The sequence below is a fragment of the Pleuronectes platessa genome, chromosome 24 (assembly GCF_947347685.1).
Source record: "Pleuronectes platessa chromosome 24, fPlePla1.1, whole genome shotgun sequence".
In the NCBI taxonomy this organism is placed as follows: Eukaryota; Metazoa; Chordata; class Actinopteri; order Pleuronectiformes; family Pleuronectidae; genus Pleuronectes; species Pleuronectes platessa.
In genome coordinates this window covers 8,259,618-8,274,791 of record NC_070649.1, presented here as the reverse complement: position 1 = coordinate 8,274,791, position 15,174 = coordinate 8,259,618, and the positions used below count along the sequence as shown (strand labels likewise).

Here is a 15,174-nt window from a genome sequence, read left to right as displayed (position 1 = left end):
ACAACTTTCTACAGTTCACTGAAGTCACTGCATGCCGGCTCATGCAGCTGTGCACTTTCTTACCTAAGATGTTATTCTTTACGTGCATCAGATACTTTCTGTCCGAATAAAATGGTAGGAGCTGACTGAAGTGCTGTGTTGTGCAAGTTCACTACTCTCATGAACAAGTTCAAAGTTCAGTTCATACAAGTAAACATGAATAGTTCACGTTCATAGTTCACCATTTAAATTCTGAACTAGTTCATATTTCAGTTCATTTCATAGGTTTAAGGTGGACAGTGAGAATGAAAGACTTAACTTGTTAAAGAAAACCTTATCCATCACTACCCCTTACCTTTACTGTCGGAATGTTTATCAGACAGTGTGTAAAAATCCCTCAGATAATAATAAGGTGCATCGGATCTCGGATGTAGTTGCTGAGTCTGCGTCTCTGCTTTCTCTTGCCATCTGTATATGAGACCGAGAGCTGTTGTGTTGCAGGTATGGCCTGCCCCTTTAAGGAAAGTTTGTAGTGTGTGACGTAGTGCACCAGGGTATTGTGGGAAAATACGCTAAAAGTGTGTTTATAAGGAGAAGTGACGGAGCACCTAGAGGTGATGCGAGTGTTGCTCCTGCTGTATATCCGAGAAATAAAGTGGCCGCATTCCAAGTAAAGAAACATCTCCTCCTCCTTCTTCACGGAGCGGTCCGGACGGCTGGTTACCGACCAGACAGCGAGCCAAGATAACCAGTGACAGGGGCGGCTCCTGGTACAGGCGACATAGGAGACTGATTTATCATGACGTGACACATGCAATGTAAAACAATACATTAACGTCACACCATCATCCTCTAACCCCGGGGACGCACCGGAGGTAGAAGCGCTGTGAAAAGCCCTCCGCCTCCTTTCCTCGCCCATGTTAAATACTTTGGCTGTTCGCACCGGCAGCGTAGTGCCGGGAAGAACCAGGAAGCGCCGCAGCCACACACACAAGCACATAATCTCCTGTGGGGGGGTGGTGCCTACTACTACAGGCTTTGCGTAGGTCAAGTCACCTGTGAAGACCAGCATCATTTACCCCTGAACCAGCGCGGAGAATTGATGATGATGAAATGTAATATAAAAAATGTAAATTTAAAATTAAATATAATTTTTTTTTTATATTTAATAAAAAAACAATAAAAAAAAACTGCGCGCGCACATCCTGCGCGCACATCCTGCGCAGAAACCCACTGCGCACATTCTGCGCAGAAGCCTACTGCGCACAATCTGCGCAGAAGCCCATTGCAGGAATTGTTTCAAGAACATAGTAAGGTCATCAGTTTATGATGAACATTCATTTTGAGAATTTCTTCCTTTTTTTTTTAATGAATTGCCCACATGTCTGCTGCAAGAATGATTACAAATGGGGAAGTCCTGGTTTGACTCTTATTTATAGAGAAGTGAGGAGATGTACCCTGGGGCAGAGAGCCACTGAGCTAGTCATGTGTCCTTATAAATAGATCATATTATGTTGCAGACTTGAAATAGAGATTGATGTTCTAGCATATCAAATGCCTTGTAGAAGTTCTAGTCACTGGCCACATGATGACACTGCTGTGGAGTAAAGTTGGGCAGCCCTCATGGCCTGGAGCCCACAGCAGTTACCTGCCTTGACTGTTTTCGAAATGTGATACACCATTAATAGAATGTTTTTAATTAATACTATAGTTTCTGTATTTAAGATGGGGCTACTAATGAGAGAAAAACTGAAAACTGGTAATATTTAGCTTGGCTGGAAAAAGCAAGATGATAGTGTGTGTTTTAAAAACAAAAAAAAAAAAATTCAAGTGTCCCAGATTAAAAAGCGACCTTTCCCAGATTATCGAATAGGGCAGAATCATACTTTTGAGTATGATATCTCCGTTCTTTCTGCAGGTATGGTTAGAAAGCATTTTACGGGATTACAGAGAGGGCTGATCTAATGTGTAATACAGATCTCGAAAAATCCCGGAAGTCACAAATTGGAAAGAAAAAAAAAATTAGTCGAATTCACCATGTAAACTTATAAATGCATTGATTTATAGTATCTTGTGACGTAGTCTTGAGGGCGGACGGGGCGGACTTTCTTTTTTCTTTACACGGGCGGACCCGTGGAGAGAGAGCACCATAACCAGTCCAGACGGCGACCCGGACACTTTAAAGTGCAACACAGTGGAACTCGGAAGCAGAAGAATGTGGCTACAGGCGGTGCTGGTGACTCTTCTCCGATTTTATTTGTGCGGCGTTAAAGTTCTTATTTATCAGATGTTCAACAGATCTTTCACGTTACCAGGTCAGGTTCATTTCCATTCCCTACACGTTGATTTAGTCGATTGTATTATTTTAACGTATTATCCGTTTGCATCCCATAACTCCTGATTTAGTATTTGGTATGTCTGAAGTAAGGAGCTGCTGTAGAGAGTTTGGAAAATGTATATATTTTTTTTGGCATGGGTCAGTTTAGATCTATTTCTTATTTGTGTCTCAATTGACTTAGACTGGAATGCTCAATATGCCTTTTTGTTGTTGTTTTGCTTTACTTCAGTAATTGTACTACAAAACAAAAGGTTGCACTTCACCCCTTTTGTTGGTCAGATTAATATTTTTGAATGACAGAGGCATGGTTAGCCGTAGTTACAAATTAGTTACTTAAATCACGTGTCCACCAGCCAGTGACTGTTACCATTAACCTACAGAATCCTATTTTTATTAATTTCTTACAGACCTAAGGTCAAAAGTCATAGTAAAACAAACCTAATCTACATCGGTACAACAGTGTCATTGCTGTCATCTCTGTCACAACATACTTTCTTTGGTGGCTGAAATCCTTGCCTAGGATTGAACTCACCCGAGAGACGGCATCATCAGCCACCAGGTTCTCCAACATAGTTATTGCATCGTAAGCAATTTGCTTCAATTTTAGTGTAGTTTCACAACATGTTTACTCTCTGAAGTCAATACGAGTGTATCAATATAATCAGTGTGTGTTTGTGCATGCCTATAGAATCCAAGAAAATATGATGAAACTGTCTGAAATCATTCAAGTAAAGCCTGACTCAAATGGGATTTCTATTTTTTTCATTTAAATAATGTGCTATGTCCTTGAGTTCTGCATTTTTGTTTTTTTCCTAATTTCTAAGTGGATTTGTCGAGCTTTATCCTGGAAACACATCCAAAATAATACAATCTTGTGTGAGTCACATTGCCATTTTTCTCTTAATCTTCAACTTTGAGTCCTGACTAAGAAGAGGCACAATATCAGCCCCCCCCTTCAGCTCTGTTATATCCCCCAGGAAATGCCTTTGTCTTTGTCCTACTGAACGTCCAGTCTTATCGGCCAGCTCCTGTAGTTAAGCTAGAGTTACAATGTCATCCAGCCATCCACTCATCTCCCCCTCAGATTTCCATCCCTTCTGAAATCTTGAATCTCCAAATATGAGCAAAAACACAGATAAACCTTGAAAATTGAAGTAAAAATTTGATAAAATGATCTAAATTCATTGTTTATTTACTTCTCTAGAGCTTTTATCAGAATTTGCTCATTTTAAGTTTAACTTGTACAATCCGCTTAAGACCACAGCATTTAATCCTTCTCACTGTACCTTTTACTTCATATCTTCTTGTTAAAATAATGGAACAACTGCCTCTAAATAACAAACAACTCCCTCTTTATAATGTTCTTCATGCACTTAAACTAGCTCCGGAAGGAACAGTGTTTTCATTGTTACTGTTTTGACTATTTGGTTTGTATTCTGAGCAATCCACCAAAAGGAAAGTTTGTGTTAAATCATGTGATGGTAGAGTGAGAAGTTGCTAATGAATTACACTTGAAGACAAAGAGCCAATTGTGCCTCCTTGTGGTGAAATGGGTTTTTTAAAGTCCTAATCTTACAAGGAATCCAGGAACAAAGGGGCATTATGGTGCGTTCCAAATTTGTGTTGTAAATTACTGTTATGGGTCAAAGTTGAACTCTTAAATGTCATAGATTTTAAAATAGAGCTTTAGATAAATGTACCTCAAATTCATTATTATGGTTTTGGCCTCTTCATCAATTTATTACAGACTTTCAACAATTACCAGATTCCTGAAATACCATGGAAATTAAAAGATTAAAACAGGCCTAATCCGCGAGGCCCAATTATCGAAGCAGGTTTACTTTGGTTTATTGCATGTGTATGAGAAGGGGCGTTATTCATCTGTTAGCAAAAGATAAATCACCATTATCGATAGAAAAACAAAATGTGAAACATTAATTTAATAGACAATAGCTAAATAATTAGGTTTAGCTTTGTTTCTGATAACTATAGGGAGTCTATTCCAGATTTTGGATGCTCTCACTGAAAAAGTCATGGTCAGCCTCGTGAGTCTCTGTGGGTTTACAGTTGAATTGCAATAGGCCGAGGAATTTTGACGATTTGTTCCGTCTGCACCGTGTGACCTGCATTTCATTTGCGGAATGAAAAAAATAAAGGTGTTTATTTGAATCAGCACTGTAATTTTGTAACATTTGCTCTATAATGTGTAATAGTGTAATATTTTGGGGAAAGCTTTGATTGTATCAATTGCACCGCGTAGACGGACCCAAGTATGTGAGCCTAAATGAATCATCCCGTACAAAAACTAGAAGTGGGAGAAACAGCTAGCCTTTTTATTATTACTATTATAACAGTAATGCAGAACCCATCTGTGGAGCTGCGGCTGTTCAAGTTATAGCTTCAACACTTAAACCATTCAAAGTTGTATTTAGCTTTGCCAGCAGATCTTCTCTGGGATCAGTCTAAAGAGTTCAACAAATACTGAATCATTGCCATGAAATCCTTTTAGCCACATCCACGGTCCCTTTAGGATGTACACATCATCAGATCCAGATTTAAATTAGTCAATATAATATATTGGTTTGTGACCAAATATCTGTCAAACTAATTGCATTCCCATCAGCTACATCTGGACTTTGAGTTATATGGTATGGTATAAAATTTAACAGCAATGCAGCTGTAACTTTTTGGATCAAAGAAGTATAAAATAATTGTGATTATGATAATAACGTTGTGTTAATACTGTGTGATGTCATTATCTGTCCTCGCCTCCTGGAAACATTTGCTGCTTTCTTTTAAGTTTTTTCAGGGGTTTGTAATTTGAATTAAAAACCATTGTTCACAGAACACTGCCACATGTATAAAATTATGTAAAAGTAAAGATAGATGCATTATTTTCAACAGTTGCCTGACCTACTCATTTTTTTTTTTTTTCTGTTATTTTAATGAAGTATTGGAAATGTTCCTCTGTCATGGGGCAACGGATTTAATTGTATTAACTGATTGTTGTCTGAATTCACACAGTCCACAATGAGCTACATTGACCTTCACATTTATACTTAAGAAAATGTCTGACAGAGATGAAGGGAGCAGCAATGACGAATGAATTAGGGAGTTATTGTCAGTAATGGTAGAGTATGTGAGAATCAGTATTTTATGTCAAGCAGTCTTCTTGTAATCATAGTTCATGGTCAGCTGCCACCAAGATCAGGATCCACCATCACAATCAGAGGCCACCACTATCCTAAATCCATCACCGTAATCCACTGCTACCATAAGGATCCACCAGCATTAAAAACAAAAAAAAGTTACAAATGTGATACTAATCTGGTCTTTTCTTTTTCCAGCGTGGCAACAGTACGCTTTTGTATGCTGGTGCAAAATAATAAATCCGCAGTACTGACACTGATTTGAGCCCTCTCTCCTCCACAGTCTTACCCAAGCAAAATGGAAGGGTTGCCATTGTGACGGGGGGGACCAGAGGAATGGGTTTAGAGGCAGCAAAACATCTGGCAAGCCTAGGCATGCATGTTGTCATTGGTAAGCAACTGCACCAACTCAGTCAGCTAATTACTGTCTACAGAATATAACCCACTTCTCCTTATTAATGCATGTTGATACATCTCTGCAGTCCAGCTTTATTTGAAATATATGTTGTTTGTTTCCCCTCATTACTGTAAATAAATTGAGGAAATGCCGTCAGAGGAAGACGGCAGATGTGCACTGTAATTGTTTAAAAATGTAAATGTAAAGAACCGTTTCTTACATAATAAATGATGTAGCTCACAGATGTTCTGTTTTGGCACATTCATTTTCAAACTTAAGCTCATAGATGCACATGTTCCCGATTGGTCCCTTTTCCCTCCTATAGATGTTTTGTTTGTATCGTAAGATTAGGCTCATGGAGGCCAAAGAAACAATTGAAGTATAATTGTTTTATTTTATTTTCACGTTCTACACTGCGTGGGGTATTTCAAAGACCAAAAACTAATTTTAACTGGCTGACTGAGGTAATGATCTCATGTCCCAGTGAAACGGGAAATATCCCCGATAGTCAGACACTGTGACTGTAGCTATTAGTTCCGTTGTCTGTTTTTTAGCTTTAAAGATGAATGATATTTCTATTATTGTAAACAGAGATGGCATGAGTCACTTAGGGCAGTAGGGAATTCAGTGTTAGTGGTTATCAGTCTCGCTAATTCTCCATCGTCTCCAGCTGGAAATGAGAGAGAAGAGGGCGCAGCCGCCGTCAGGAAGATTAATGAGGAAGCCAGCGAAGGAAAAGGTAATGACCCCGCTGTCTCAACTTTTCTCTTTTCTATCTTTGTCTGTCATTTTAGCAGTTTTGAGCCAAAGCAGTAAAACCACAAACTTCTAAAGCAGTCGCATTAAACACCTAAAACGAGATATCAAAAGTGAAGCCTGTAAAACTGGCCCACTATATCGAAGATGCAAAGAAAAATAATGAATGAACCATATATAAAGATGGCCCCAAAAAGGAAAGTAATGTCATTTGCAGTGTCCATTATTGTATTTCAATTTAACATTGGTAGATAAGATTCAAAATGAATGTCTGGTATCTCTCTTTTTGTATGAATTTCAATTCAACAACGATATCTTAATGAGATAAATATATTTGCTGCACACAGGACAAAGTGGGACTATGGGAGGATGGATTTTCTGTCCTTTTGAAAACTTATTCTAAGTAAAGAAGATACTGTGATGTGAAGACAAGCATCCCAGAACCTTCCAGCTGATTGAATTCTCACCTTATCAAAGCCGACTTAGTATCTTGTCACAAAGAGCACATTGTATTAGTGTCACTGCGTGTGAGAAACAGTACTAACAGGACTTTAACTTTTTCATGTGTCTTCATGTGGACACTGCAACATGATATCAATAAGCAATCTCCATTCTCTAGTTGCTATCACTCGTGAGTTATCTCAGTCAGAATAATGGACAGTAAAACTGTGAAATTTAAATTGATTTTATAGCCACAAGCAGCAGCATATGACTCGCATTCTAAGAAATTAAACCCAAACTAAATTTTTGCCTCAAGTAATTGTATAACTGCACTAATCCATTATGACGGATGGAGATATTCGACAGATATATCAGAGATAGGTGGAGACCAAAAGCAGAGCTAAAGAAAAAGGGACTATCTGACTTAGATCTATTAATCAGATAAAAACTAACATTATGAATGATAACGTATCTTCCTCTAAAAATGTTATTCAGAAATGTGTATTTTAGCTCAGGTGTCAATTTCTTCAAAACACCAAGATAAAAATACACTGTCCAACAGTCCTGCAGTTAATCCTCCTTCATGGCGATTATGGTCAATTTAAGAGTGTAATTTGCAATTGGAAGTGCTCTTGAACTGTCTCGTTTTGTCTTCCCTATTAATATCAATGAGGGTAGGCCAGATAGCAGACGTGGACCTTTTTGTATAATGCAATACAGTTTAACAGTATCACACACTAGAGCCCCCAAAATGTATTCCAGAACAGCTGGAATAGACTGCATTGGATTTATCTACGTGATCTTTTCCAAGTATTCCGCATTCAAACGTTTAGTCACAGCTTGAGGTGATAAGCGCTGTCTAATATTGTAAACCACTGTATGAATGCAGTCCATTTATTTGTCAGGGGTTGTGTGCGGAGGGGAAGCCACCCTCGTAGATTAATGGTGGAGTTTCCCTAATGACATTTCACCAGGATCAATGGAGAGTATTGAAGTTGACTGTACACGTGGTGTACTAGTTCAAATTGTTCTTTTAATTTTAAATTCCTTGTTATCTTATGGCCTGTTTAATAAATTCTATTTTTAATTTCACAGCTGAGTTTGTCTTCATGGACCTGACCTCACTGAAATCAGTGCGGCAGTTTGTTCAGGGCTTCAGAGACAGAGGTCTACCGCTCCATGTTCTGGTTAACAATGGTAAGCTTATGATAAGGTCGTACTACTATGGTTTATGCTGACTCTTAGAAAAAAAGATCTAATATTCTACTTGTGGTTCTCTCGTGGAGCTGGGACTATGCTGGTTTCTGAGAGTATAACAAAGGATGGCTTTGAGTTCCACTTTGGTCTCAACTACTTGGGCCACTTCCTGCTGACCAACCTGCTGTTGGACCTGCTGAAGACGTCCGGAAGACCGGGCCGCGACTCCAGAGTTGTCAACATGTCCTCCGCCACGCACTATTCAGGAGTTGTGGACATGGGTGACTTAAACCGGAGGTAAGAGGAAGAAGAAACAAACTCATGACGCGCAGGCCAACTCTATAAACAAATAATAAATGTACAGCTTACGAATAGATGGATGTTTTTCAATGGCTCATTCTTTTAAGCCAACAAAGAGATCTGTCAGACTGAGAGTTTGAGGACTTGTGAGTTAACCTGAACCCCCCCCCCCCCCCCTCTGTCTCCAGGGTCTGCTACAGTTCCCATGGTGCCTATGCTCAAAGCAAATTGGCTCTGGTCCTCTTCACCTACTACCTGCAGGAGCAGCTGTCAGCTGCCGGCTCTCCGGTTATTGTCAATGCTGTGGACCCTGGTATGGTGGACACCGCCTTGTATGACAACCTGTATACCCTTGCACAGATGCTGAAGAAACCAGTGGCCAAGATTCTGTTCAGGGTACATATGACTTTTTCTGTTAACACAGTCTAATTAATTTGTATATCTACTAATTTTAAGCAATACAGCCAAAACTAATCTGATTTGGATGTTCTCTTTTTAAGCGTGGTGGGATTCACATGTATTCCTCCATGATTTTAACATTATCTTTTCAGGATTTTTTAATGTACAGGACAGTTAAGCATGGCGGTTTATTCAAGAAATACAGGACATCTCATACATTTATAAACTATTTCCCCCCAGATGCTTCAAATAAGTACAGGACAGGCATAAGCAGTAATTATATTAAATCTGTATTTATGTAAATAGGTTATAATCTACAACATTTTATATAGGTACAGATAACTGTATTTACATAGCACGTCTTACCAGTAAACAGCTTCCCAGCAAACAAGAGAGTCAACATTAGGCAAACACCAGCTACGGAAATAAAGGGTACATACAGTATGTTTAATATAATCTTAAGAAATTTGAACTTCTTGACAGTAAGGTTTAAGACGACTACTGCTTAATATTTAACCTTTTTTTAATCTAAATAAGTTTTGGGATTTCTCCTTATATATAAAAAATATGTAACAGGCCATATCTAAACTGCAATTAAAATAGGGCTAATAACAGATATGGCGTCACTCCACAGCTCAGAGAAGAAGGATCAGTGGTTGATGATCATAAACATGAGAATGCATGGATGAGAAATTAATTTAGCAAAGCCTGGATTGACGTAGTGTCATTCATTAAGATCAACTCCTCACATCCTACTTTTAAAAGATGTTACGAATCTTTTAAATCCTACAGTTAGTGTCTGATAAAGGCCTGTTTGGTAAGTTATCATTAACTTCAATGGATGTAACAGGGTCCTCGTGCAAGCCCCTCTACCACCTTCCATCCCCATGACTTTTATTTCAGACATGTGTAACTTTGTGTCGAACCACTTCCACAATGTTCTAGAGATGGATGAGAAGGTTTTATTTTGAGTTCCTAGTTGTACTTCAAGAGGCTTGTATAGGGGATTTCAGGGCCCTCTAGATGGTTCAATATTTCTGGGATACTTTGTTATGAGCTTGCCCAAACACCATCCCCATTTTGGTTTAATTTGTTCAACCGTATTGTATCTGTGTTTCTTAGACTCCAGCAGAGGGAGCCTCTGTGGCCGTCTACGCTGCTGCTGCCTCTGAAATGGAGGGCGTGGGGGGCTGTTACCTGTATAATGGCAAGAAGACTCAGTCCTCTGACCTCTCCTTCGACTCTGAGCTTCAAGAAGAGCTGTGGAAGAAGAGCTGTGAGCTCGTGGGCCTTCAGCAGGCCTGACATTTGAGAGTGGCTATCTTGAGCAGCCGCCTCACTGTATTTTGTTCCAACACTTAAATATCCAGATGTTTAGGCTATCCACATCTGTTTACATTGTAATTTTTTTCCTATTTAGTCGAGTAAAGAAACTTGCCGCTGTCCCTGTAGCAAAGTAGCAAAAGCCAAAATACCTTAAAGAAAATTATGAATGTGACTCAAGTTTCACCGATGACTCATGATGAAACACAAGTGCCACGTTTAACTGTTGTGTTTTAAGACACTATATCGGACTTTAATATGGGTTTCAACAACTCTATTTTTTTAGAATTATTCTGTCTTAAAGAATTTTTAAACATTTTAGCATTTTAGATATCAAAGAGACCAATATTTAATGGGTTCTTCCTCGGAACCCTTCCCTGCCTTTTCTTCAACTTTCAATTCCATGGTTTCAGTAGCTTTTGTGCCTTAACCACTCAACATTAAGCACTTATCATAACATCTAATCAAGTTTGGATGTGTATTGTCTGTACAGTGTGATTTTAACTATATTTAATATATGTGAATCTATGGATGCTGGAGTTTATGAGTTACAATGAAAAGATTTATGTCTATTTTAAATGATCAGGAGCTGGACCTCTGTTGCTCTCTCTCTACCCCCTAGCTTCTTCTGCTGCAGTTGTTGGCTAACAATGTTTCTTGTCAGACACCCACTCAACATATGGAGACCAAAATAAAACATGTCTGCTAAGATGCAAAACAAGGCTATGGATCAATTGTGATTTGTTGATTAAACATGACGATGGAAATTTGACCTGGTGAGACTTCATAGTCTTTTAAGTATGCTTTATTCCTTACAGGGAAGGTCAGACAATCATACAGCTTGCGAAGAGCATTCTGCAGAGGAAATGAAGAAGAAATTATCCATATTGTTCACATGTGCATGCAGCAACAGTCATTTATAGATTTACAACAATGTGTGATTTATTTAATAAGAAGACAAACAACCATACAAAGCATTAAAATGTTCCAATAAACCAGACACAGGTAACCAGGTAAATATCAATGGATCTTAGTCCCAGCATTTTAATTAATAAACTACATAAAGGCTTGTAAAACATCCCCATGCTTTGCTCTGCCTAAGAGTGCCTAGAGAATGTTTGCATTTCAATACTGTAACAATCACTGTTCATGCTTCTTTTAAGTAAAGGTTTATACAGACTGGATATTATGCACATATAATTCTAAGACTTGTTTTCGATCAAAAGTGCAACGATGTAAGTAAAATGACAGACGTCTACAAACGTAAACAAAATCTTTGAAAGCTGAACAATTTAGAGATACACATAAATGGCAACAAGTACTGTGTACATACTAGAAAACATTGAACAAATAGAGATGTTTAAACTTTTGTTTACACAGCAAAGATAGAGACAAGGTCTTGGAAACCTCATATGGGACAAATGGAATTCTCTATATTTCACTGACACCACATTTCTTGACAAACCATGAATGAACGTATAAGATATCACAGAAGAAGTGTGACCAGAAATGTAACGTATCATTCTTCATCTCCAAAGACCTTAGTTTGTTGTACAGCTTAACATGAGAAGCATTTGCAGTACGAGGCTTAAGTCAAGTTCTGACACGAAGCGGTATGTTGTTCCATATCTGACTCAGACTGTGGCTGTCGCAAGCCTCAATAATATCACACATTTGGAATGTCTATATATTTACAACAAAGTGTTCAATGCTCTAAAACATATTGAATATGCAGATATTAAACTATTGCTCCTTAATCTGACTTTCATACACCAACTCAGGCAAAACGTCCATGAGCAAACTTATTAAATACTGTATATTTCGCTAAAAAGGTAAACCATTTGTAAATAAGCAACACACACGCAATTGAATTGATATAATACATGTAGTTGGAGCTGAGAGCTTTAACAGATCTTCCACCTTATCAAGAATAAAGATTGTGCTGCCTCTGTCTCACCCAAAGAAATGGGTCTTAGGTCTGGGCTTACAGAAGCCTTCCCCAGACCCCTCCAACTCTTCTGTATCGTGGAAAGTTGTGCTGTGGACAATCTGCGATGTCCTCCAGCGGAGCCGCTGCAGTTTGGGCTTCATCCTGCTGAGAGAAGACATCCGCCTCACGGGTTTCTCCCTGACTCGACCATGCCCATCCACAGAGTCACAGTCACTTGAGTTCAGCCGCCTGAGGGGCTTCAGGTTGGATTGGAGAACCTTGGAGAACCTCCAAGGGCCTCTGTCCTTGCAGTCAGTGTCCTCTGAGTTCGATTGCTCGTAAGCTCCAATGATGTCCTGTATGTCCACACTTGCACTGTCAGTAAGGTACTGGCAGGCCTTCCTTCCACTATAGTCCCTGATCTCTACATCAGCATTATAGGCACCCACCAGGATCTTCACCACCTCCATGTGGTTGTGCATGGCAGCTATGTGCAGCGGCGTGTAACCAGTGTTGGATCTAACATCAATACTGATCGGAATGCTGTTCTGCTTGGCGAAGTTAACAATAAACGCTATGAGCTCGGGATTGCCCAGTTTGGCGGCCCAGTGCAGGCAGGTGAACCCAGACACGAAATCCTTCCTCAGGATCAGACTGGGTTCGGTGGTGAGGAGGCGGCTCAAGCTGCCCCACTCGCCATCCGAAGCGCACATCATCCACTCATGTTCCAGAGGGTCCAGAGTGACCGCAGTCCTGTCTTCGTCCAGGACGGAGGAGAGCATGGACACCGAGTCACTGTCACTCCTGGAGGACAGGTGAATGGACCTGCGCGGCACCATGTTGCGCACCCCCCGGGGGGATCTGTCCATCATCACCTGGATGAAGTGTTGCCGGCTGCTGTTGCCTTCACTGCCAGTGAGACTGCAGGTGTCAAACTGTCCCTCATCGTCCACGTCGTCTGTCTCAGGCTGCCCGGATCCCTCAGAGCTTCTCACAACACGAATGTGCGCTGCAGTGTCTGACTCCGCCTGTCCGGACCTGCCAGCGGCTCCAGGGCTGGGCCGGGTGGACACCGATCCCTCCGCAGAGAGAGGCGACGCTTCAGTCACTAAGATTTCTGGTATAGCAGGTGCGTGACTCACCGTCTCCTTCCTGGATTCCCTCCTCGCTCCCCACAGACTGCCCGTGTTCCCCATCTCTCACCCGAGCTGCTGTGCACCTCCTCAACTTTCCAAACAAACTCATGACGCGCGGGACAGACCCCAGCTGGAGGAGGAGCGTCATGCCGAGCTCTCACCTGTTGTCACTTCCGTAACCCGGGCCCGGTGGAGCCTGTCCGACCTGTACTCCCTGAGGAACTTTTGTCTTCTTTAAAATCCTGGAACCTCTTCGCTCACACCGACATACTTTGCGCCGCATTTAGATTTTAAGCCCGGGCCACAATGGCTGGCCGTTTCAGAGCGATTACCGTAAACCCTGATCAGTTGCGCACTCGAAACCCTATGGAATGCCGTTTGAGTCAAAGTTAAATCATTGAATAAACAAATAGGTAAATAAATAAGTAAATATGGCTAGGAAATAAACCCTGAAATAAAATATATGGCTATAAATATAGCGCAATATAAAAGTAGAACTGAATCCATTTATGTATATATATATTGCCATATATTTTTATTTCAGGGTTTATTTCATAGCCATATTTATTTATCTATCTATTTATTTACCTATTTCTTACTTTTGACTCAAACGGCAGTTCATAAACACGTCCCTGGCAGTTTTTCTTTTATATTACGTAGAATAAAAGTATAATTATATAAACTTATTTATAAGTTAATAATAACTTATTAACTCACTCCTTCCAGAGAACAAGAACAAGCCGTTTCTGCTATCTTTGTTAAGGGATTCAAAGCATCGTTGTTTTTCATGAGACTGATATTGTTGGACAAAGCACTAGTTAGACTACTGCCACCAAAAGTATGAAGTATACTGTGTACGTTTGAGTCATCTTGTGTCAAAGTCCCTTTCAGAGAACAAGAACGAGTCCTTTGAAATTATCTTTGCAATTCAAATTCAAGAAAGCACAGGTACCATGCGTAAATTAGTCATATGCATTAATGGGACCAGCATGTGCAAAGCGGAACCTGGGGAGAGGGAGGGGGGGGGGTCGTGTGTCGGTGTCATTTTATGCACACACACACACACACACACACACACACACACACACACACGACAATTTATCCATCCTTTTCATTTGCTTAGTTCCTTCTGCAAGCCATCATCTGAAGTGGCTTAGTTGGTAAAGCATTGGTCATTAACAAGAGTGACCCGGGTTTCGAATCCCACTCATTCCCATTTTCAAGCTGGCAATATGTTACACTTAAAATTTAATTTAATTAAAAAAAAAATTTAAAAAAAAGCTGCGCGTGCAATTCGTGCGCATTGGGCTTCTGCGCAGAATGTGCGCAGTAGGCTTCTGTGCAGGATGTGCGCAATGGGCTTCTGCGCAGGATGTGCGCAGTGGCCTTCTGCGCAGAATGTGCGCAATGGGCTTCTGCGCAGAATGTGCGCAGTGGCCTTCTGCGCAGAATGTGTGCAGTGGGCTTCTGCGCAGGATGTGCGCGCGCAGTCCCCCCCCCCCCCCCCCCCCATTTAATTTAATTTAATTAATTTTTTTTATATTTAATTTTATATTAAAAAAAAGTTTATATGAAATTTCATCATCATCATTTCTCCGCGCTGGTTCAGGGGTAAATGATGCTGGTCTCAAGGTGACTGACCTACGCAAGCCTGTATCCGCCACCCCTCCACAGGAGATTATGTGCTTGTGTGTGTGGCTGCGGTGCTTCCTGGCTACGCTGCCGGTGCGAACAGCCAAAGTATTTAACATGGGCGAGGAAAGGAGGCGGAGGGCTTTTCACAGCGCTTCTACCTCCGGTACGCCCCCGGGGTTAGAGGATGATGGTGT

The 15,174-nt window shown here is 40.5% G+C and overlaps 2 protein-coding genes across 2 annotated transcripts; one reads left to right on the top strand and one right to left on the bottom strand.

The window, feature by feature from the left end:
- The first annotated feature begins 2,141 nt into the window (after window positions 1–2,141).
- dhrsx (dehydrogenase/reductase (SDR family) X-linked) lies at window positions 2,142–11,051 on the top strand. The gene is made up of 7 exons (XM_053417419.1): window positions 2,142–2,294; window positions 5,750–5,857; window positions 6,534–6,602; window positions 8,156–8,257; window positions 8,347–8,554; window positions 8,746–8,953; window positions 10,079–11,051. Exons 1-7 carry the CDS (start codon window positions 2,195–2,197, stop codon window positions 10,259–10,261), a joined length of 978 nt encoding a protein of 325 aa, XP_053273394.1. The 5' UTR covers window positions 2,142–2,194; the 3' UTR covers window positions 10,262–11,051.
- Window positions 11,052–11,179: 128 nt separating this feature from the next.
- LOC128431185 (ankyrin repeat domain-containing protein SOWAHC-like) lies at window positions 11,180–13,675 on the bottom strand. Its single transcript, XM_053417418.1, has one exon. The coding sequence runs from the start codon at window positions 13,403–13,405 to the stop codon at window positions 12,233–12,235; it is 1,173 nt and encodes a 390-aa protein (XP_053273393.1). The 5' UTR covers window positions 13,406–13,675; the 3' UTR covers window positions 11,180–12,232.
- Window positions 13,676–15,174: the final 1,499 nt, after the last annotated feature.

Coding starts and splice junctions, on each gene's coding strand:
- dhrsx (XM_053417419.1), top strand. CDS start 2,195: ATGTGGCTACAGGCGGTGCTGGTGACTCTTCTCCGATTTTATTTGTGC. Junction 8,258..8,346: donor CCATGTTCTGGTTAACAATG/GTAAGCTTATGA, acceptor TCTCTCGTGGAG/CTGGGACTATGCTGGTTTCT. Junction 8,555..8,745: donor ATGGGTGACTTAAACCGGAG/GTAAGAGGAAGA, acceptor CTCTGTCTCCAG/GGTCTGCTACAGTTCCCATG.
- LOC128431185 (XM_053417418.1), bottom strand. CDS start 13,405: ATGGGGAACACGGGCAGTCTGTGGGGAGCGAGGAGGGAATCCAGGAAG.